Source organism: Ursus maritimus, unplaced genomic scaffold (genome assembly GCF_017311325.1).
Source record: "Ursus maritimus isolate PB19 unplaced genomic scaffold, ASM1731132v1 scaffold_24, whole genome shotgun sequence".
Lineage (NCBI taxonomy): Eukaryota > Metazoa > Chordata > Mammalia > Carnivora > Ursidae > Ursus > Ursus maritimus.
This window is the reverse complement of record NW_024424897.1, coordinates 32,292,282-32,315,005: the sequence shown is the minus strand read 5'-3', so window position 1 is coordinate 32,315,005 and position 22,724 is coordinate 32,292,282. Positions and strand designations below refer to the sequence as shown.

General features: G+C 39.7%; 2 protein-coding genes across 2 annotated transcripts in view; one reads left to right on the top strand and one right to left on the bottom strand.

Annotated features, from left to right (window-relative positions):
* Positions 1–6,319, top strand: part of TRIM37 (tripartite motif containing 37) — a 136,670-nt gene extending 130,351 nt beyond the window's left edge. Inside the window, exon 25 of the mRNA XM_008695488.2 lies at positions 6,070–6,319. Coding sequence (XP_008693710.1) covers positions 6,070–6,073 — 4 coding nt within the window. The 3' untranslated portion in view covers positions 6,074–6,319. The remainder of the gene's footprint in view (positions 1–6,069) is intronic.
* Positions 6,320–7,900: 1,581 nt separating this feature from the next.
* PPM1E (protein phosphatase, Mg2+/Mn2+ dependent 1E) overlaps positions 7,901–22,724 on the bottom strand; it is a 191,858-nt gene continuing 177,034 nt past the window's right edge. Inside the window, exons 3-7 of the mRNA XM_040640906.1 lie at positions 21,732–21,931; positions 17,698–17,886; positions 14,986–15,129; positions 14,668–14,761; positions 7,901–9,044 (exon numbers count right to left, since the gene is read on the bottom strand). Coding sequence (XP_040496840.1) covers positions 7,987–9,044; positions 14,668–14,761; positions 14,986–15,129; positions 17,698–17,886; positions 21,732–21,931 — 1,685 coding nt within the window. The 3' untranslated portion in view covers positions 7,901–7,986. The remainder of the gene's footprint in view (positions 9,045–14,667; positions 14,762–14,985; positions 15,130–17,697; positions 17,887–21,731; positions 21,932–22,724) is intronic.

Sequence of the window (22,724 nt, the reverse complement as noted above, 5' to 3'; positions counted from 1 at the left end):
TTTTTTTTTTTGGACAGTGGTATTTAGAAAGTAAGATTGGGATGTTAAGGTGTGCTTACTGTGACTAGCGTGTCACTGTGTCTAGTCCCTCTCGGTGGGTAGAATAGAAACCACCTATATACTTATGCAAACACAGCTCTATAGATCTTTGTATGTACGTATATGTAAATATGTTTTAAGAAGACAAACCCTGAGTCTGTATTGATAAGTACAATACCAGTCCCAACTCCACAGCGCTCATTTTAGCCTTCCTTTTATTTATTATATCTTTCTGTAACAGCCTGGCTCTCATTAGCTACAGTATATTTACTTGTTCAACTGTAATATGCAAACCAAGCAGTTTCAGAACTGTTAACCTATGACCCTTGTGAGGAACAGATTTACCAACTACAGTAGAAGGTTGGCGTACAGGTTTTTGTTTTTAGCCTTCAGTATCATGTCACACGCTTCCCAGAAGTTGTTTAGGTCCTAAGATTCAGAGTTACTTCGGTTCCTTTCCGCACCATCCTCTTCAGTGTGATTATATGATTCATTTGTAATAAAGTAAGATTCATCTGTTCTAGTCTGCATTTTGTCCTCCCCACATATCCTGGTTGACCTTTAAATTTACAGACATTAAAATTCAGTCTTTGAGGTATAATGCAGTGTGTGTGGGCTTTGCCAAATAACAGAGTCATGTGTATCTGCCACCATAATACTACACAGAACAGTTCAGTCACCCTCCAAATTCCCGCATGCTAGGCAAATCCTCCCCGCCACCCCCCACAACTGCTGGCAACCATGATCTGTTCTCTGTCCTTTTAGTTTTCCCTTTTCCAGAAAGTCATGTAAGTAGAATTCAGAGCTAGCCTTTCACTTAAAATGCTGTTGTTTCACCCATCTTGTGTACTTCATTCCTTTATTACTGAGCAGTAGTTGACTGTGCGGGTGTACCACAGTTTACCCTTTGATGGACATTTGGGTTATTTCCAGTTCAGGATGATTATGAATCTTATGAACATTTGTGTATAGATTTTTGTGTGAACATGAGCTTTCATTCTCTAGAGGAATATATGCCTTGGAATGGGATTGCTGGGTGTGTAATAAAGAACCTGGCTGGCCTTTGTCTCTGGTTCCTGGGGTATAGCCTCTTAGTCCTTGGAATTTCCGGAATGATAGGAGTGTCTTTGTTGTTTATGGTGGGTCCTGACAGTTTATGCTAATGAGATAACTCTGGACGGGCGCTGGCACACTAGATAGACGAATCATGGGATTAGAGGATTGGGGCTGTAGTCACTTCATATCAGCCTGAATAGTTCAGCCTCATTGCCAGTGAGTCAGTCACACTTACCTTATGAAACCCCAGTAAAACCTGGGGATACTGAAGCTCAGATGAGCGTCCCTGGTAGGCAGTATTCTGTATTGTCCTCTGTTGTTTCGGGAGGAAAAAAGTGCCCTGATCACAAGGAACCTTCACATGGGTACTCTCCTAGACCTCACTTTTTGTGTCCTTTCTTTTGCCTGGTTTTGGTGTGTATCCTTTCGTATAATAAAACTGTAATTGTAAGTAGAGTATTTCCCTGAGCTCTGTGAGTCATTCTAGCAAATTTTCAAAGCTGAGGGAGGATGGTGGGAACCCCCAATTTTGTAGTCAATTCGTCAGAAATGAGGGTGACTTGGGGAGCCCCAAACTTGGCAGCTGGTGTTTGAAGTGAGAGGACTTAGCCCTTAAACTGTGAAGTTTGGCCTAACTCCGGGTAGCTGATGTCAGAACTCATCTCAGTGAGTTACATGGTAAGTACTGCTTCACTTTATAAGAAACTGCTGAACTTTTCGAGAAGTGGCACTGCCATTTTACATTATCAACAGCAACATAGAGGGATTCTAGTTGCATCCTAGAAACACTTGCTAGTGTCAGCATTTTTTTATTTTAGCCATTCTAATAAGTGATACTGGTTCGCTGATATTTTGCTGAGGATTTGGGCATCTATATTTATGAGGGATATTGGTCTGTAGTTTAGTTTTTCTGTCTTCATCTGATTTGGTATCAGAGTAATGCTGACCTTTACGAATCTTTTCTTTCTGAAGAGAATGTATAGAATTGGTGTTATTTATTCTTTAAATATTTGGTAGCATTTACCAGTGAAACCATCTGGAAGAGATTTCTTTTTCCTAGGTGTGTGTTTTTGGTGTTGATCCTGCTCTGTATTCTCAGGTTCTTGGATCTACGGTTCGAGGCGTGTCATTAAATTTTCAGAAGTTCTCAGCCATCATTCACGTATTTCTTCTGCCTTATTCTTTCTCTTCCCCTCCAAGGATTCCAGTTACGCATATGTTAGACTGATATTGTCCCACAGCTCTTATATGTTCTGTTGAGTTTTGTCTTTGTTTTCCCTTCACTGTGTGTGTCTGCACGCGCACGTGTGCGTGCACATCCTTTTCCAATTAGGGTAATTTATGTTGATTTATCTTCGTTTACCGATTCTCTCCTTGGCAAAGTACGATCCACTGATGAGCCAGTCCAAAGCATTCATCATCTGTTATTTTTCATTTCTAGCATTTCTACTTATAGTTTCTCTTTGCTGAAATCACCCATAAGATCTTGCATACATTGTCCACCATTTCCATAACATATTAACCATAGTTATTTTAAATTCTCTGTCCCCATATTTTTGTCATAACAGAGTCTGGTTCTTTTTTGTAGTTTTTGTTTTTTTCCAGAGTTGTATATTTTTTCTTTGACTTATAGTTGATACACAACATAGTGATTCAACATCTATATACATTATGCTATGCTCCCAAGTGACAGCTACCGTTTGTCCCCATAGAACACTATTACAGGAGCGCCTGGGTGGCACAGCGGTTAAGCGTCTGCCTTCGGCTCAGGGCGTGATCCCGGCGTTCTGGGATCGAGCCCCACATCGGGCTCTTCCGCTATGAGCCTGCTTCTTCCTCTCCCACTCCCCCTGCTTGTGCTCCCTCTCTCGCTGGCTGTCTCTATCTCTGTCGAATAAATAAATAAAATCTTTAAAAAAAAACACACACACTATTACAGTACCACTGATGGTATTCCTTATGCTGCAGCTTTTATCCCTGTGACTTAATCATTCCATAATTGAAAGCCTGTATCTCCCACTCCCCTCCCCTCGGGCAACCATCAGTTCTGTATTTATGGGTCTGTTTCTACTTTTTGTTTTTTAGATTCCACATGTAAATTATTTTTGGTTTCAGGTTTCACATTTAGGTATTTCATCCATTTTGAGTTTATTTTTGTGTATCATGTAAAGAGTGTGGTCCAGTTTTCCTACCACCATTTGTTGGAGAGACTGACTTTTCCTTCTTGTGTATTTTTGCCCTTTGTCATAGATTAACCTTGTGGGTTTTTGAACTCTCTCTATTCTGTTCCACTGATCACTAGGTCTGTTTTCGTGCCAGTACCGTACTGTTTCGATTACTACAGCTTTAGAGTATATCTTGAAATCTGGGACTGTGATATTATTTCCAGCTTTGTTGTTGTCTCTCAAGATTGCTTTGGCCATTAAGGGTCGGAGTCTGGTTCTGATGATTTCCTCAGTCTTCAGAACACATTTTTTTTGTTTTCATATGGCTCTATATATTTTGTTGAAGTGACACATCTTGTGTAGGGTGGTAGATTGGTGAATTGTTTTTACACCTGCAAATGGGCAGGCCTTTCCTCCTGCTTAGACTTCCATTGCAGAGTCTGAATTAATCTAGATTAGGAGTTGTGCTTGGTTTGAGGGTCATCGTTGCTATAAGTAACCTTAGCACTAAGTAAATTATCTTCCCTTGAAATGAAAAGACAAATGACTCGTGGTTTTAAATTGCTGGGTTTTATTAAGGTATTGGCAAAATTTCAACATACATCTTACCTGAATGAACAGTTTTAATAAAATATGAAGGATCACTCATGATTACAACTGAACTCAAAAGTGAGCTGTAGAGCAGGTTTGTAAATTGGTAAATTTACTTGGTAAGAAATGATTCACTTCATTCGCTTCACTCCATAGAGAATTCTTTGCAGAGAAATGTCATGAACAAGGGAACAAAGCCTGTCTCTCACCGAAGAGCACCTAGAATAAGAGTTAACAATGATGTATCTGTGGATGATCTAATACATCAGAGTTTATTAGAGTAGTTCCTTTTCCAGAACAACTGCTATGTCAGTCTGGAGTTCCCGGTCTTATTTCCTTTTTCTAATTAGTACAATAAATAGTCTTCAAAATAGAAGATAAAATGCTGCTAGATGAAGTAACAATTATTTTTCAACACAGTACCATTTGTCTGGAAAATAGTCATTTGTAATAATACTGGTGGTATCTTATTTCGAAAAAAATTTTTTTAAGCTATTCACAGGTCAGAAGAGTGGGTAAAAGGTGAAAAAAGTATGTTCTTTTGCTAATTTATGACTCAAAGAAAAACTGTCCAAAATAATGATGTGACCAAAGCTATAGTATCCCCCTTTTATGGCCTTGCGTAGGCGAGAATGGTCATCGAATGAATAAATTATATTTAAACACTAAAATAATAACTTATAAATCACTTTCTCACAAAGCCTTGGCAAGCCATTGATGGGGAAGGAAGTACTTGAACCACAGCAGTTTTATCTGTAAACAAACACTGAACTTCTTTATGCATCATTTTCATCTGCCTGTCAGATGTTGCACTTCTTACTGGCACAGTGTTCCAACAATGGAGTATGGTTGTCGTGAAGATGCGGAGTGACACTATACCACCACGTTGACATTATACCACTATAAATGTGGTCAGAATCAGACTCAGTGTTGACATTGACATTGTTGACATTGTCCTTGGAAAAGGTGTTACTTTCAAGGATCCTCCTAGTTAACTTAAATGCAACAGAAACTTTAATCTTACTAATTCAAGGACAGTGGATGGCACTTCTAGGTAAAGAAAAGGTATATACATATGTGTTTCCACCATCCTCTTTAGCACAGATGTAAGTGGGATTAATTGCCCCGGTGTTTGGTGCTGTAATGTTGCTAAATCTCAGATCCCTCAAAAGTACACATCTAGAAAGTGAACAAAGGAAACCTTTAAGTTAGGGACTGATTCCCTTTGAAACTCACAGTGAATGTACAAGGAGTTTGTAATGACTTCATTTGGTAACTTGAAGTCTGTTTCCCTAACGAGTACTACACTTCCTTGTTTATATTTGTTTTACTATTTCCTATTCTAACAACACTTTTTAGCAGGCAAACAAATTGATGCAGATCATGTTAAATTGAAAAAGGGATACCATCACTCTTAAGGATTGAGTGTAGGATTTCCACCACCACTAAATTACACAATTAAAGTACAAAACACGTAATTCACAGACTATTACCTCAGCATTAACAGTTAATATATAGTATATGTACTTTTATACTGTCTAATATTTTTACAATCACCAGATACACCATCATTAAATACAAGTTACAGAATGTGTAGATACCATTGGTTAGAAGGGTACTTATTGCTTACATTAGCAAGCAGCAAATAAGGGCACAGGATTTGAACTGAAGGGAACTACTTTCTATCACCAGTGGCATTAAGATATAACACTGCATTTCACAAAGCACTGCTTTTTACCTAGTTTATAGAACCAAGAGCAGCATATATCATACCAATAACCACTACTTTGATATTCTAGAATTTTAAAGGACTTACCTTACAAATGGTACCTAAACTACTCTATAAATATGCATGTTGTGAACAAATGAATAGTTGCTATTTTTCACAATATTGGTTTATAAGTTGACCACACTAGAACTACTTTGCTTTATTTTCTAGAGGGCTATTGGTGTGAAAAATGGAATTAACACTGCTTATATAGTCAGATCTACAAAATTCAGACCCTTAAAGATGTGGTCTGTGTTCATCTGAGTTTCATCCAACCATTTTTCCCCACTGAAAAAACCTATCATTTGTATCTTTCACCTTCTTTATTCTGATCAAAAATAGTAGCAATGGACAACTACAGAAAATCTTTAAAAATTATTTTAATTTAGATAAGTGCTTTGGACTATAATGTGTACCAATATTCTGCTGCCTGTTTTCTTGTTTCCTTAGATAATTTGATTTGAAACTGACACTGCACCTGATGGGTTGTTAACAAGATCTAGGCTTCAGAAAATGACAGATATGAGTGAGATCCGTGTATGGGGGTCAAACATCAGGTTGGTGAAAAGATTCTGGTACTATAATTGGAGCCATGTTTACTCCCTCCTTCTCAGCCATATATCACAAGAATTGAGAAAAAGAATAAATGACTTCAAAATCAAGAGAAATACCGAAAATCTCTACTTATATCCAAATTCTTAAAAATAAAATCTACAGATTAACAATCTGATCATTGCCAGTGAAGTTTTTATCTATTTGCTATATAGTGATACTGGCACCCAGAATATGCTACGGTCTTTTGTTTTTAAAGTCTAGGAATTTGAGTTTCCATTATGGGTCTGGGGAACATTAACATTAATAATAATAAATTAACACATTAACAATTGTATTATTTTGTAAAAACAGAAGCAGTGGACATTTCTTGGCAAGAGCATTTGGTGCCCCCCAGTGGTGTAAGTGAGGGCGCCACTCCTATCTATTGGCATGGCTGGTCCGTAGCTGGCTGGTCCATAGCTGACTAGGGCAGGAAAGATCCGGTCATGTGGTGATATTCATGATTCTCAAGAGAATCAGAGGCTGCTTCACTGAATGAATCTGATTAGTAGTTTATTTGCTGTCTCTGGTTGAAGATACACTTCTAGCTTGAAACTACAGAAATGGCAAAAAGCAGACAACTTCAAGTTATCAAACAGAAGTAACTACTGAAATGAGAAAGACGTCCTCTCTGCAGTCTGCAGTGGCACATGGCAGGACTGTGGCACTTTCTCCTTTTATAACTGACTTGACCTCAGTCTCCGTTTACCTGCCTTCTCCTTTGCACTTGGCCTCTGGGCTCACTTTAGGCAGTACTTTCAACCTCTTTCACACCAGTTTTTTCATTCCCTTGGGGGAAACAATTTTAGAGAAGTTAAAACCAGTATTTTTCATTCTCCGAAGCCACTTTTTATTTTGTAGTAGTATATGCCTTTGCTGTCTGTGAACTTAAGGGAGAAAAAAACAAATACTATTTGATTTTTCTTTTTTAAATGGCAACTTGATTCTAGTATATTTGTACCTAACATCATCTCCATTAAACCAGTTTTATTCCTGAGATGAAGGTACAGTGAGAAACATCATAGCATCATAGGTTAAAACCAGTTGACAGTGGTCTTCTAAAATGACAAATAATAAAAATCCCACCAAAAGCACCATAACAGGTTATGAAACTCCCAAATAGCTACACAGCCCTAGGAAGTACTTTTTAATTCAGAAAATTTTTATCATCTTTTATGTTACAGGAAAAAAAATCAGTAAATCTTTTTGATTATATACCACCTCACAAGTCAGAAAATATGACACTTTTATACTAGTTTTCTACTTTCATTGAAACCAATTAAAACCCATATGGCTTTTAGTCTTTTACCAACCGAAAAAAGAGGGGAGGGTTTCTCCTCATAGTCCCCAGTCTTTTGAGGAACATCCCCCAACTAAATCTGATTCTGCATTAAGTTTTCCATAGATATATTAGGCACATCAAACCAGATTTCACCTGCATTGAGATTTCAACACTAGATATCCCGACTAAAATAACTAACTCACAAGCTTCCACTAGTGATGTGAAGGGGTAGTAAAGTGGGGGTCGTATGTAGGTGTGGAGACACATCACAGGGACCAGTTGTATATAATTTTGCTAGTGAAACCGCCAATACTTTTTTAGATTGAAAACACTACTTTGAGTTTCCTAGAGATCTATTTACATTTAAGAATTGAGCCATCCATGGTTTCATAATGAAGCACATATATTTCAGAAATGTCTACCTTGGTTCTACTCTGACAGTGGTGTTTTTATTGGGGGAGAGCTAGCTAGCCTACTTTAAGGAGGAAGTATTATATTTTATAGCTCCAGGGAAGACCTGGGTCTGGAATATCATCACTCTTCCTGAGCTTCCTCATCATGTTTGCACTATATCCTTTCCAAATATTTTGCCTCCACGGCAGAAAACTTCTGAACACCCTAGTTCTCTTCCCACTTCGAATAAGGGAGGACAGACTAGTGCCTATTTTGTAGGAAGGCTCTTGAGCAGACATAAATGAAGACAACTTTGGATTAAACCTGAATCCGTGCCGTCTCTTTGAATAACGATAGCGTAAATGAGACAATCTGGAAACTCTCTTTCCCAGGAATTTGAACTGTTCATCTTCCAACCTAGGACAGACAGGAGACAAGCTCTCCATTCTGTCTATCTGCTGCCCTGTTGAACCCAAATTAAAAGAGGGAAACTCTCCAGCACCACTCTGTTCAGGCAATGATGAGTGAACTGATTTTCTCTCCATTATTAGCTCATTAATGGGATTTGCTTTCTTTGGTGCACCAGGACCAAACATCTCAATTGGTGGCAAAAACTGGGCACTGTGAGGTTTGCTTGCTTCTATTTGTGTGAGATCTAGGTAGCCTGGGTCTTCCAGCACGTTGATTTGGGACCCTGGGCTCAGGCTAGTTCTATCAGTGAATGAATCCACGCGCCCATCATAGCCTAGATCGGCTGGTGCTGAGCACTGGTGCTGAGGCCAAGGGCGTTTGCACTCTCCATGATTCTCCTTATCATCCCCACCATCTTCTTGCCCTCCTTGAAAAGAGTTCTCTGTCCAATCTGATTCCTCACTAACATTTACAGCTTTGTTCATGTCCCTCAGGAATACCACAATAACAGTGATGTTATCACTTGACCCAGCATCACGAGCTGATGCAACTAATTTGTGGGCAACCATGCTACTGTCTCCATTATTCTCCTTCAGGTGGTCAGACACAACTTTCACTGCCTCGTCAGGGTTCACGGTGTCATAGAAGCCATCGCAGGCCAGAATGAGGTAGTCTTCGGTTCCATCCAAAACAGTAGAGGCAGAATCTGCGTCCCCACAGATATATGGCTTATGTTCAGCATCTCCTGTGGGAGTTAGAAAGCAGGTCAGATTTGGGTCTACCTTGCATGTAAGAATGTTTATGGCCAATTTACTGGATTGTGATCTGAATTTACTGGAAAGAATTTATAAACTAGTTACTGAGTTCTTTGTTAATCAGATGCTGCTCAGGCCTTACTCTCCGTTAAACACTTGCCATTCACTGGGCTTGATTTCTCACTAGCTTACGCTCTGAATCTTGTGCCTCTAGCTATGACTGAGGCTTAGCCGAGCATGGCAACAAATGTCCAGTCTAAGTTTGCTGCTGCATTAGAAAAATTCAGTGTTACATAGGAAAATTTTGTTGGTTAACAGATTTTTTTTTTCACTAGTAGTTAAGTTTGATTTACTTGAGATTTGAGAACAAGTCCGCATTGAAAAACAAACCAAAGTTGTGGTCATTCTCTTCATTAAATACTTAATTTTCTGTCCTTGTTTTCAAATTAATAGCTTTCTGCTGCTAGCACAGAGAAAGGTTTGAGTTACCAGGGATTTTAAAAAATCAAGTCCAACTCCCCTCAAGCCAGGAAAAGACATCCCAGGATTCAGACAAGAGAACTAGAATGTAAGTCTCTTGGTTCCCAGTCCAGTTTGCTTTCTCCTCTTTTTATTTATTTTTTTTTTTTAAAGATTTTATTTATTTATTCGACAGCGATAGAGACAGCCAGCGAGAGAGGGAACACAAGCAGGGGGAGTGGGAGAGGAAGAAGCAGGCTCACAGCAGAGGAGCCTGATGTGGGGCTCGATCCCATAACGCCGGGATCACGCCCTGAGCCGAAGGCAGACGCTTAACCGCTGTGCCACCCAGGCGCCCCTGCTTTCTCCTTTTTAATGCTGCTTTACTTGTAATTTCTAGAGAACAACTGGAAAATGTATGACCACATTTCTCTCCTCTTCGGGGACTACCATATTCTTGCTGTCTTCATTTGTCTCTGATCAGAACCCCCCCACCCCCCACCGTCTTTATTGCTGTTGTTCATTCTCCACTTACTGTGAGAACCCCCAAGGCCCTGCTGGGTCATTATTTCTCCTTTGTTTAGTTCATCCACTTATAGAATGACATTTGAGCTGGGCCTTGAAGGATAAGTTAGTTATCACCAGGCAGAGATGGGCCTTCGGTTGAAGGAATAGCATAAGCAAAGACACAGAGGCAACTGTTAAGGAGTGACGTGTAGCTATATATGGGGTGCTTGGAGTGGAGACAGAAACCTAGCCTAGTGTGGGCCCGAGGTCTCCAGTCTATCACCAGACTATGGAGAAAATTAATCATCTGCAATGCATTCTGGATCTTTCAGATCTGGAGTACTTCTAGAACCATTAACTCTACATTCATTGTTTTCCTCTGGGTACTTGGAGAGAATCTAACCAAAGGGTCCCTAGCCTATTAAGTAACCATGTAGCTTATTAGTACAAGGGATACTTGTTTACTACTTCTTTACATAGAAAACAGTATTCAGCAGTAATTCCTAGATTAGGGTACCATAATTGGGAAACAGTAGTTAAAATTTATAAAATGTTTTATCACTTCTAAAGTAATGGCATATAGCTTAGTGGTTAAGGATGCCAGCCCTGGAGTCAGACTGCTTGGAACTAAATCCTAGATTTGTTACTTCCACACCCTCATCAGTTACCGTCCTCTCTACAGTACTAAAACAACTTTTGACTAGGGGATGATAAAATGAAGATAATTATAAGTTATCTGGTTCTGTCATCACTGTTTCTGGTATCTGTTCTAGGTTCTCTCCTACCCAAATAAGATTCTCTCCAACATTTCCCATCCCTGTTTAATCTTCAGATAGGCCCAGAAAACTCAATAGGCACCCTAGAGATAAGTGCTAGAACCAGTGTGGGCCACGTGCCCTATCCAGCAGGTTTCATGATGGGACACCCTGAACAATAGATAGTAGGTAAGAAACTAGTCTTTTTCATACAGTTGCCAGAACCATCTTCCCTCAAACATGGCTTTGATTCCATCAGTTTCATACTTTGATGCCTCCTGGTAGCCTGTGAGAGCTAATCAAAACTTCCAATCATGAGATTCAGGGTTCTCCACCAATCAATCCACTTTACTAAATTTCCCCATCCCCTACTCCACCTATTATTATCATCATTATTAGTTTCTGAATTCCAGCTCTAAAAATAAATGTGATCTGAGTCATACTGTTCCCAAAAATCTTGTTTTAGTGCTTCAATTACAAGGCTGCTGCAACTGTTAGTTTGGAACAGAACATACAAATACTTGCACAGGGAAAGTGCTGCCAGAGTGCTGGCTCTTCACCTGCTCTACCGTTGGATGTCAGACTCATGACATCTCGCCCCCAAATTTGGTCGGAGGGCATGATTATCCATTTCATGGTAGAAATGGCAACATCCTTTCATCTTCAGCCTCCTCTCTCCATATGCTAGGAAACGTATCATGCCTCTCTGTCAACCTTGGATCATAAATCTGAAGGGCTCATGAGGAGAAACAGTTGAAAAGCTCTCCGTTTTGAAAGCTTTAAGTGTCGCTTATTTTCTAAGTAGAGTTGAACTCTGCTCAGGAGTCCTTTTTCTTGTCCCTGTTTAGTCCCCGATTTTATTCTCACATTCTTCACCTCTTTCAATTAAGCTACTGGATTTTGGTAGATGGCCTAATTTCCCACTTCAAAGAAAATTAAGTTTATCAGGCCTGAATTCCCTCAATTCCTACCCCCCACCCTTTTGTTTTAATCGAGACAGATTCACCACATCAGCTACCGTTGTGTCAAAAGAAGAGGTCTCCACTTCCTTCTCAAAGCTGACCTGTGCTCTGGGACCTGACTCTCTAGGACTCTGGCTTCTGTTGCTCTCATCTTCAATTTCTCTTCAACTTGCTCTCATCTTTTATCCTACAAACATACTCTGATCTAAACTCCTTATCCTAAAAACAAAAATAATAAACGTGACCCTTTCCCAAATCAGCTTTTCCCTCAGGCCACCACACTATTTCCTTTACCACTAAATTGCCCAAGAAACTAAACCTATACAAGTTCTTTTGTGTTGTTGCTCATTTTCTGTCACCTGATTTTCTAGGTTTTTTCCACCTACTAATCCAAAACATTTCTCTCGTATATTACCAATTAGTTCCTATTTTTCAAAATTCTGTGTCTTTTTTTTTTAACCTATGTCTCACTTGACCTCTACAGCACTTGACCCTGTGACCACTCACTCCTAGAAACCCTCTCCTAGTATCTGTGATAGCCCACTTGTATATCTCTGATCCCTTCTTGATTTTCTTCACTGGCTCCTTCACGTAATAATAGCACTAATCATTTTGTGCTAAAACTGCCAGGCAGGCCTCTAAGTATGGTGCATGTATTATACCATTGAATACAAAAACTCCACGAGCCATTTAATGTTACTATTCCTACATTACCAAGGAACAGAGAGACACAAAGAAATTAATTTCCCAAGGCCCACAGCTTGTAAAGTGACAGCCAAGATACAAACCTGGAGAGCATGACTTCATTGTGTATTTCTACCTGAAGTAATAAGTCTCATCCTTGGTCTCTCATCACACTACATATTCTTCCTAGGCAATGCCGTCCAAGCCTATAATTTCAACTAACATATATAATATCACTTCATAGACTGCTATATTATTGCCAAAATGGGATGAGTTCCCACATCTCTTATCTGCAACTCAGAATTCTGCTCAGCTCCAGATCTGTATTTCCAGTGCATATGAATTCTCTCTTAAAATATCACACAGGTATCTAAAATATAAAATATGGCCAAAATGAACTCATTATCTGCCCTCCTCCTCACCCCACAGACTGCTGCTACTTTTTTACAAATGCTTTATCATCTTCTCGGTCACACAAGTCAAAAACCTGGAAATCAACTTTCTCTGCCCCCACAAACTGTCACTTCTGTTTGATCAACTTATACGTCCTCTGTATCCCTTTTGAGCTGCCCTCATCTCTCTAACAAGCTGTATCAATAGCCCCTGAATGATTTCATCTAGGCTTTCTACTCTGTCTTCCGTATGGTCATCACAAATACCTTATTAGTCTAATCTGCCTCTCTGCTTATTTGCCTGGTAGAGTCTAGACTACTTAGCCTGGCATATGAGCCCCTTCACGTTCTGGCGCCAGCACTTACTCTGCATCACTCCTAGCCTCTTGTACATTCTGCTGTTCCTAAAACATGGCATACCCTTTCAGATGCCCCTGTACTTGGACTCCCCTCCCCCTGGAATTTCCTCCCCTACACACTTTCCTCCACATCCAGCCTAAAAGTCACTTTCTCTATCGAGTCTGCCGCCTTCTGAGACCGTCTCTTATTCAATGACATTCTCCCCTTGCTTTTAGTTTCCCCTTGTGTTATATTTTTAGAAGCAAGAAAAGGCAAGTATTCTCTAGTAAAGTTGGTTCTATGACAAGCATTAAAGCTACCTTCGACACTCTGACAAAGACCCTAAGATCAAAAGGAATTTTCAGAAATAATTCTACATGGGGGTGTGTTTCAGAAATGAGAAATTTCCCCTCTGGGGTCTTATTCCAGAGTTCCTAATAACTCTCTCAGTCTGAGATAAAAACTAACCCTCATTTTTTCAGAAGCACTTGCAGGATCTTTCAGCGTTCGCTTTCTCTCGCAGCCTTCTGCTGCTCACATTTGGGCCACTTCACAGCTTGCCAGCACCTTCCCAGAGAGTGGGAGGAACGCCTATCACTGGTGAAACTGAATCAATCCTTCGAGATTTTGTTAATGTTCTGGAATATTTTGGTAACGATAAGCAAAATTGGGGGGGATTACATGTGAATTCCATTTATCTATATTATCCCTATGTCAGACTACTTCATTTAATTTCTTTAGGAGGCGGGAATGAAGAACTGTAGTATGCGTGCATATCACCCATAAAGGCGCACACACACTGATTTATTCTTTTTAAAAAAACAGAAAATGAAGCTAAGCCACAAAGCCTAAAATATAATAAACCCAGGCGCCAAAGTGAAACAAAAATAGAAACAGGACTATCTTTGAACTTACACCCTTGCATTTCGTCCATTAAGCTCAGCTGTTTACTCTCTAAGTTTTAGATGGTTTCATTGACTTCCCCTTCTCCCTTCCCAGGGAGACAGGTTCTTTGAAACCCTAGCGTTATCTGGCAAATCACTATATTCCACATTAAAGAAATTGTTTCATCTAAAAAGTACAATGTTTATGTCATTTTATAATTAAATGAAAACAAAGATATAAGCAAGGAAAAACATAGGGAGGAGAGCCTTCCATTCTCTTGAAAATACTGAGTTCAGCTAAATGTGATCCAAAATGGAATGAAATGAGGATCACTGTAGTTTTAAGCAGATTTGTGTCCCAAAGAGTAAAGACTTCCATTAAAAAAAAAAAAAAGAACTAATAAGTTCTGCATTTCTTGATATAGTTCCTTTCAATAATGGAATATAAGTATATGAATGAATAGGTTAATTAAATAAAAGAGGCATTATCTAATTGTTACTTTAAACAATAAGAAGCACTCTGATAATATAAATTACCATCTCAGTTTCCCTTATTGTAGCAGAATTAATATGAGACAATGATCTAGAAAAGGACAGTTTGGAGAAACAAAAAGGAATTGGTTTGTCCTACCAATAGCTCTGGAGACCGACAGACTTCCATTCACCCTCCAGGCACCAAACCAGACCACACAACCTCCAAGAGCCTCAATTCGCTGCTTTTCATCCTAAACAGCAATGCAATAGAAAGAAGCAAATAATTGGATTCAGGATTTACTTATCTACCTTAACAGTAAACAACAGATACAAAACTCATCAGCTTCCAGGAAAGTGTCTCTTTATTACTCCTCTGTAAGGTGGGCATGGTTGTTCAGATACTGGTGGTAATTGCAATAAGCAGCTAGAAACCTGCTGCTGTGGCATGTGCCCTCCCAGAACAGAGCACACTTACCTCCCTGTCCGGTTTGTGTGGCTTCATTAGCTCAACAGCTTGGCCTTTTCTCACAAGCATGACCTGGGAGTCCCCCACCCAGGCCACATGGAGCATGTTCCCTCTGATGAAAGTCACCACACCTGTGGTCCCACATCTCAAACTCTGAAAGTAATTACATAAAACTAGAGTCAGTAAAAATAAAGAGACTTCAAATTCTCATTGAAAAGCAATTCATAGTTTTGTTTTTTTTAAGATTTTATTTATTTATTTGACAGCCAGCAAGAGAGGGAGCACAAGCAGGGGGAGTGGGAGAGGAAGAAGCAGGCTCCCAGCAGAGGAGCCCGATGTGGGGCTCGATCCCAGAATGCTGGGATCACGCCCTGAGCCGAAGGCAGACGCTTAACAACTGAGCCACCCAGGCGCCCCGAAAAGCAATTTATAGTTAACACAAAATTTTAGTTGGGGGCTAGACTCTTAATAACTTGATTTCACAACAAACAGCAATTCCTATTTCTCTACATTTTTATGTGTACGTATGTATGCGCGGGTGCCCACACAGACCCATGTCATCTACGGTATGCAAGGCAGGGATGAGGAGTCATTTCATTTTATGTACTGTAAAAAAAACTATGGCAGGTTCTGTGACCTTTCCAAGGGCAGGTAACTCATTAGCACACAAAACAACTGAAGTTCTTTTTCCTCCCAGTCCAGTGCTCAATCCACTACAGCAACCCTTAAAGATTTCCATGTTCTGGTCTCTGTTTTGTTACTGACCTACACTCTGTACAGGGGGAGGGTCCTAGCTTTACAAAGATTCTGATTGGTACACAGCAAATGCTCCCATACTCTGAATATTAAGGTAGGAGCCAAGAGATAATATATATTTCCTGGCATGCTAAGTTGCTTATACTTAAAAAAAACCAAAAACACAATAATTTTAGGGGCCTCTGCTTTTGGAACTCCATAGAGAACAGCCTGGCACTGCACTGCAATAGCTCAGTTAGCAGTGTACTTAATGCCCCAATACTACTACACTAAAATGACATCTCCATTTGACATGAGTCACCACCAAATAAGCATGACTTTCTGTTACCAAGGACTTGGCCTAAATTAGAACCAATGCGTCAAGGATGGTAAAAGGCCCCTTGTAGCCAATGAGAAAAACAACTTCTCATTTTCCCTATATAGGGAAAGTTTGTTATAAATCCTCACCCACCAATAAAATGTCTTCCCACACAGAATGTTCAAAAACTCAGCCCCCTGGAACACATGATAAAGACACTTGAGTGCATATGCCCTGGAGAGAACAGGAGGCAGGGCTGCTTCGCAACAGGAATAGCTACTTTCTTCCCAGCAGTTAGCAGCACATGGGAGCACAAGAAGGAGAAAAGTAACTGCTGAGACAAACCTAAATTATTCAAAAGAACTATTGGCAAGACTGAGAGACACTAGGATCATTGGCAAAGCAAACGAGGTGAACGTGGTCAGAGGAAAAAAAGCCATAATATTGAGGACACAGAGGGAAAAAGGATAGAACAGAAGAGGAAGACAAAGTGATTGTCTTAGCTTCAAGTTGGTGGTTACAGATCACCTCTCAGGGGCCAGGTCTTGTCCTCAGTCAAATGACAACAGCCAGTAGCTCCAAGGTAGGCAGAGCAGAGCAGTGCCAGCCCTCAAGACTCTGGGAGGGTCTGAGGTCAACAACTGTTGTTTTCTAGCCCCACCTCTATATGTAGACCCTAGTGGTCACTGTTGTTGGATTTGCATATTAATGTAAACATGGAGTACGGGTCGGGAAATACAGAACAGTTTCCTTAATACCAAATAGTTCCGTTATTGTTTCATTGATTCCAAGCACCACTACTGCTATGTAGCATAATAATGAAATCAAAGAAATGGATTAAATGATGACCCTGCTCCTTCCAAGTCCATTAAACAGTTAATGTTTAATCCACAGGGCAGGAGTCTTATTTTTTATATGTATAATTCTGTAATTACTTTGAAAAATTAAAATGATTATTTTGTATTGGCCCCCAGTTAGAAATGAATATAGAGTACTTACTGTAGTTAATCATTTACCAATGCCCAGAATGATAATTAAATTAAAATTTTTACTTTCAGATCTTAATATAGAGCCCCTGTCATTCATTCAGAGTAAAAATCTTAGGTCTGATTAACCTTAAGAAATGAGGACATGAGCTCTGACTTTTCTTCCTGTTAAGAAAAAAATCAGTTCAAGAATCATCTAAGGATTCGCGCTCTCCAAGCAAATTTTCCCTGAAGAGATACACAGTAAAACGCTGCCAGCCCGTTTAGAACCAAGCGTATGGGAGTCATCCAGCTTCTGTTTCCTTTTTAGTCCATTGTTTTAATCACCGTATCCAGATTTTGTCAGCAAAAGTCTGCTAGAGAGATGGTCCTGGTGTGAAGCTGACAGGCACTGGTAAATGAGAAAGCGAAAACTCACCTGCCAAATCCAGCAACGGATGGGCTTTCTAGAAAATTATAACTTAGGAGTTTCTCTACAGCACATCATATCATCCCACTAAAACCCGGAAGAGGGAACGAGAACTACAACAGAATCCAATATTTGTGGGTCAAGAATACAGCTTGAAAGAACTTTAAATAATGCCTGCCCCAAAAGAGAAAACCCAAAATAGCCCCTGGATCACGGACCAAGTTGAGCTAGCTAGAGCATCCGTGGATGGAGTTTATGAGAAAATGGCTCACCTCCCTGGCTGCTTTCTGCACAAACCGCTCGTCAGTGACCCGGAAGGCCCGGCACAGGGCCTCAGCAGGATCATGGGGGAACATCTCCTGGCGTACTAAATTAACGTGCAGGTGGATGGAGGCATAGATGGCAGCATCCACTCCCCCATGGCCATCAAACACTGCAAAGTAGGCTTGTTCTTCCTGGTCCTGTCAATAGAGAAACAAACGTTAAGGAATGAGGTACAGCATGACTGGAATGAACCAATCCAGCGTACCGATGCCCATTCTCCTCCTCTGCTGCACTTGTCACCTGGACAGTGACACTAAATGTTTCTCTTTTTCAACACGCCTGACGGACTGCTGAAACACCTGCAGTCCTGGGGCATCTGTGTCTACACACACAACACTGGAACACACCATGGCCAATTAGCTCAGCGAGAGTTGTCTTGTACCATGGAAACCACCCACGTGCAGTTGCTTCAAAACTGCTGTTACAAGTTGTGGGAAGGGGGAGGAAAGAAAAGTATGAGGAGGAATTGAGCAAAAGCTGTTCTGGATTGAGTAGTTTTTTCAAAATGAAAGTATTCTAATAAAATTAGAAACTGAGAACAATGGGAAATAATTGGCCTTCAGCACAAGACCAATTATGTTAGGTTGTTTAAAATACAGAGATAATGGAAGCATACACATACTTCTAAACTGTAATATCTTCTTCATAAATCATAGTCGCATTGAATACTCACCATAAATAACAGAGTCTCTAAACCAGTTAGCCAAACTTAAAGCGCATCAGAGATGTCCAAATGCCCTGTAACCATTTTGCCTCGTCCCCAAACCAAGATTTAGCGTCACACTTCCTGGCCCACCCACTGTTGAAACACTAAGGCAACTGCCACAGGAGGCTCTCCTAAACCAATGCGGTCTTGACAAAGGAAGCCTAATCACAATATTATATTTAAGCCATTAAGTAGTTTGCTTCTTTATCTTCAACTCCAGGTGTACATCTCAGATCTAGCTTACTTAGGAGATCTGTAGCTCACTGAACTCTCACCTGAGTCCTGGACTCCCTTTAGACAAAGGTATGTAATCATTTTCATGGGCAAGCTTTGACTTGATCCTTGGGCTCTAGGAACTCAGATGAGTCTAGGCCCTGTCATTCAAAAGAAATCAAATATACAAAGTAAATCATATAATTGTCTTGTGCTTTTTTTTCCTCATCTGTTAGGTAGGGATTTGGAAGAACTACTAAAACAACATGTATATCTATCTGTGTTTTGAAAAAATTCTTTTTAGGCACGCCTGGGTGGCTCAGTTGATTAAATGTCTGACTCTTGATTTGGCTCAGGTCATGACCTCAGGGTCGTGGGATCAAGCCCTGTGTCAGGCTCTGCGCTCAGCACGGTATCTGCTTGTCCCTCTCCCTTTGCTCCTCTCTCTCTCTCAAAAGAATTTTTTTTTTTTAATTTTACGTATTCATTTTCCGGAAAGAGAGAGAGCACAAGCAGAGGGAGTGGCAGGCAGAGTGAGAAGCAGGCTCCCAGCCAAGCAGGGAGCCTGATGTGGGACTCAATCCCAGGCCCCTGGGATCATGACCTGAGCTGAAGGTAGATGCCCAACCAACTGAGCCACCCAGGCATTCCAGAAAAAATTCTTTTTAAAGGGTATACTACAGGAATGTCTGGGTGGCTCAGATGATTAAGCATCTGCCTTTGGCTCAGGTCATGATCCCAGGATCCTGGGATCAAGTCCTACATTGGTCTCCTTGCTCAGTAGGGGGCCTGCTTCTCCCTCTGCTTGTGCACACGCACACTCTCTCTCTCTCCCTGATAAATAAATAAAATCCTTAAAAAATTTTTTTTAAAAAGGATATATATACTATATTTACAAAAGTACCAAATATAAATGTCCATAGAGTAAAAACACCCAAATATTATGAAATCAACATCTAATACAGACATTACAACTAGTTAATAATTAATACCATCTATAATGCCACTGAAAATTAACTGATTAAACAGAACTATCTTGAAAAAAAGTCCTGATATGTAGAATTTCTACCTATACTAAAGCAGTACTCATTTTTAAACAATTCAGTTGGCAGGATAAGGGTAAAATTGAAAAATAGCATATCCAAGCAGTTTTTAAATGATGAGTGAGCTGATGTGGGATCATCACAAAGAAGGAGGGGACAATAATACCTTTTTGAGGCCATGAGAGTATAACTTTAAACAATGTGAGATTAGTGGGGAGATTCTTAAACAATATAGCATCCAAAGACACAGAAGTCAGCCAAGTGGAGCTCTTAAAAAAATTAGTATACCTTTTTAAATTAAAAAAAAAATACTGTTTTCCCTGTTACAAAGATGATGTATTGTTTATTTGAACTAATAAAGAAAGAAATCTGTATTATCCCACCATTCACAGATACGAGTCTTTTTTTCTATGTATATATATATATTTTTAGATAAAACAAAATTAGGATTATACTATACATAAAATTTTATATCCTGCTTTTTGTCATTTATCATATCATTAGCATTTCCCCATGTCATTAAGTATTACTTAGACATTTGAAATGTATATGTACTATACATATTATGAGCATATTATAGTTACTCCCTATATATGACTTTGAGCATTTCTAGTTTATTATTGAAAATGTTATGTAAGACATTTATGTCAAAACATACATGTAAGAATTTCCTGCATTTGTGTCCTTATAATATAAAATTAAAAGTGAAACTACCAGCTCAAAGGTGGTGAAAATATACAAGGCTCTAAGTATGTGTTGCCAAATTGCCTTCAAAACCGTTTCTCTAAAACAAGGTGTTCCTTTCTGAGTTAGGCCGTTGGGCTGATTTTGAAGAAAAATGAAAACCAACCAGGTCAACAAACAGCAACAATGCCCTCAGACCCCACCTCAATAATCTTCAGGTGGTTGTAGTGATAGAAGGATTGTTTATCACATTAAGGTTAACATTTAAGGTTACATTTGCACGGGCCTGGTAACATTTGGAAACAAGGATATTCACATATTCTAAAGATATTTGGAAACAAAGCTGATCTATCTTTGTAACATAAGCACCAATTACCAACCTACCATCACTGCTTATCAGACCTTGACAGTTAGCTAAAATTTAAATTTAGTTGCTAAATAAAGGAAATATTGTGCTTTGTATAAATTACTACATTGTAATTTTTAAGTTATGGACTTGAGTGAAGAAAAGCGGCAAGTGACAGGTGGAGGAAACAAACCTACCTCTGCTGGCACTAACAGAGTACAGTTAATAGAAAAAGAAGAGGAAGATAACGAAACGGTTATTAAGCTGACAAGGCTCATATGATCCAATTTGTCAGTCACAGAGATTCATGAAATGTAATTCCATCTACTTTCCTATCTCAGAAACCAAGATTTAAAAAAGAGAATCACAGGAAATCAGAAAACTGTCTCAGTCTGAAATTCATCCTTTTAAATGTTTGTGTTTTATGTTGCTTCAACAACATAGTAATGTGGGAACTTAATAAACACCATCTGACTGTACTGTAGTTTCCTTTTAAAAAAAAACAGCTTTATTGAGATATGGCAGTTTTCTTTTATGCTTTTATGTTGATTGAATAGCTTTGGAAGTTTATGCAAAAAATTGGTAACTTCCCTTGCCTTCATGGAAGGGAACTGAGCGTCTGAGACAAAGGATAAGAGAGATATTTTTGTTTTCCATCTGAACCATCTGAATGCATTACCTGCTCAAATCGGGGCGCCTGGCTGGCTCAGTCGGTAGAACATGTGACTCCTGATCTTGGGGTGTGAGTTCAAGCCCCATGCTGGGCATAGAGCTTACTTAAAAGTAAATAAACAAACCAAAATAACGTAAAATAGTTTCTTTTCTGCTGTGTAGTGCCAGCAAATTCATGCCACTCTGCCTTCAGTCCTATTCCAGACCACCAGACATACTATTAGAGGTATATTAGAAGTTCTCTTTAAGAAAAATAAGACCTTGAAGGTGTTCGTTTTGTTTTTTTAATCTCATCGACTCTTGAGAAAGGCCCTTTACCTCTAGATTGAAGAGCATGTTAAAGTCAGGAATGCAGACATGTTTGTCTTCCATCTTCCTGCGCATGTTTTTGATGGCATGGATTGATGTCTCATAATACAGCTGCGGTCTCCTGTGGAGAGGGAAGTCTTTCACCCAGCTGCAGCAAATCTCGTGTAGTTTGCTGAAGACAGAACGGGCCAATTTCATTGTTTCAATTTCTGTGAAAGAAACACAGACACCCCCAGTGAAGAGCCTTGTCAAGCTGTTTTTCACTTGCCTGCTTGGTAAAGACAGAAGTAGGTCACCTTCATCAGGTTCCTCCTGAAGAGAAATGAAATGTTGCTTCTGAAGAGAGAAAATGACAACCAATCTAGTAGAAAATCAGCCAGAAGCCGCCACTATGATATTCTTATGCCATGAGGAGAAAACCTCTCTGGCCAGGATTGGATCTACTCCTAGACTGCATTTCTTCCAACCCTCAAAGTTCTCCGACCACTGCTGTCTAGTTCAGAACACTGGTTCCCTTTTGGTTGGCTGCCATGGTTATCATCTGGAGAGCCAAGCTCCCCCTGCTTAGAAGAATGACTAAAGGGGGCCTGGGTGGCTCAGTCAGTTAAGCGTCTGGTTTCGGCTCAAGTCATGATCCCAGGGTCCCGGGATCGAGTCCCACATCGGGCTTCCTGCTCAGCGGGGAGTCTGCTTCTCCCTCTGCCTGCTGCTCCCCCTGCTTGTGCTCTCTGTCAAATAAATAAAATCTTAAAAAAAAAATGACTGAAATATTAACAGTAGTTATCCAGCCAACTGGAATATGAAAGGCCTATGAAAACATCATTTATTTACCAACTATGGGAATGAGAGTTTATTTTGAATACCATTTGTCTTTGTCTTTTTTTTTTTTTCCTGACCTCTTCCTTTACCTCCCTCCATTTCCCTAACTTTTCTCTCCTGTAACTGATCAGAATTTGGAACTAAATTATACATTTTTCTTATTTGATGAATTTTTTAATTAAA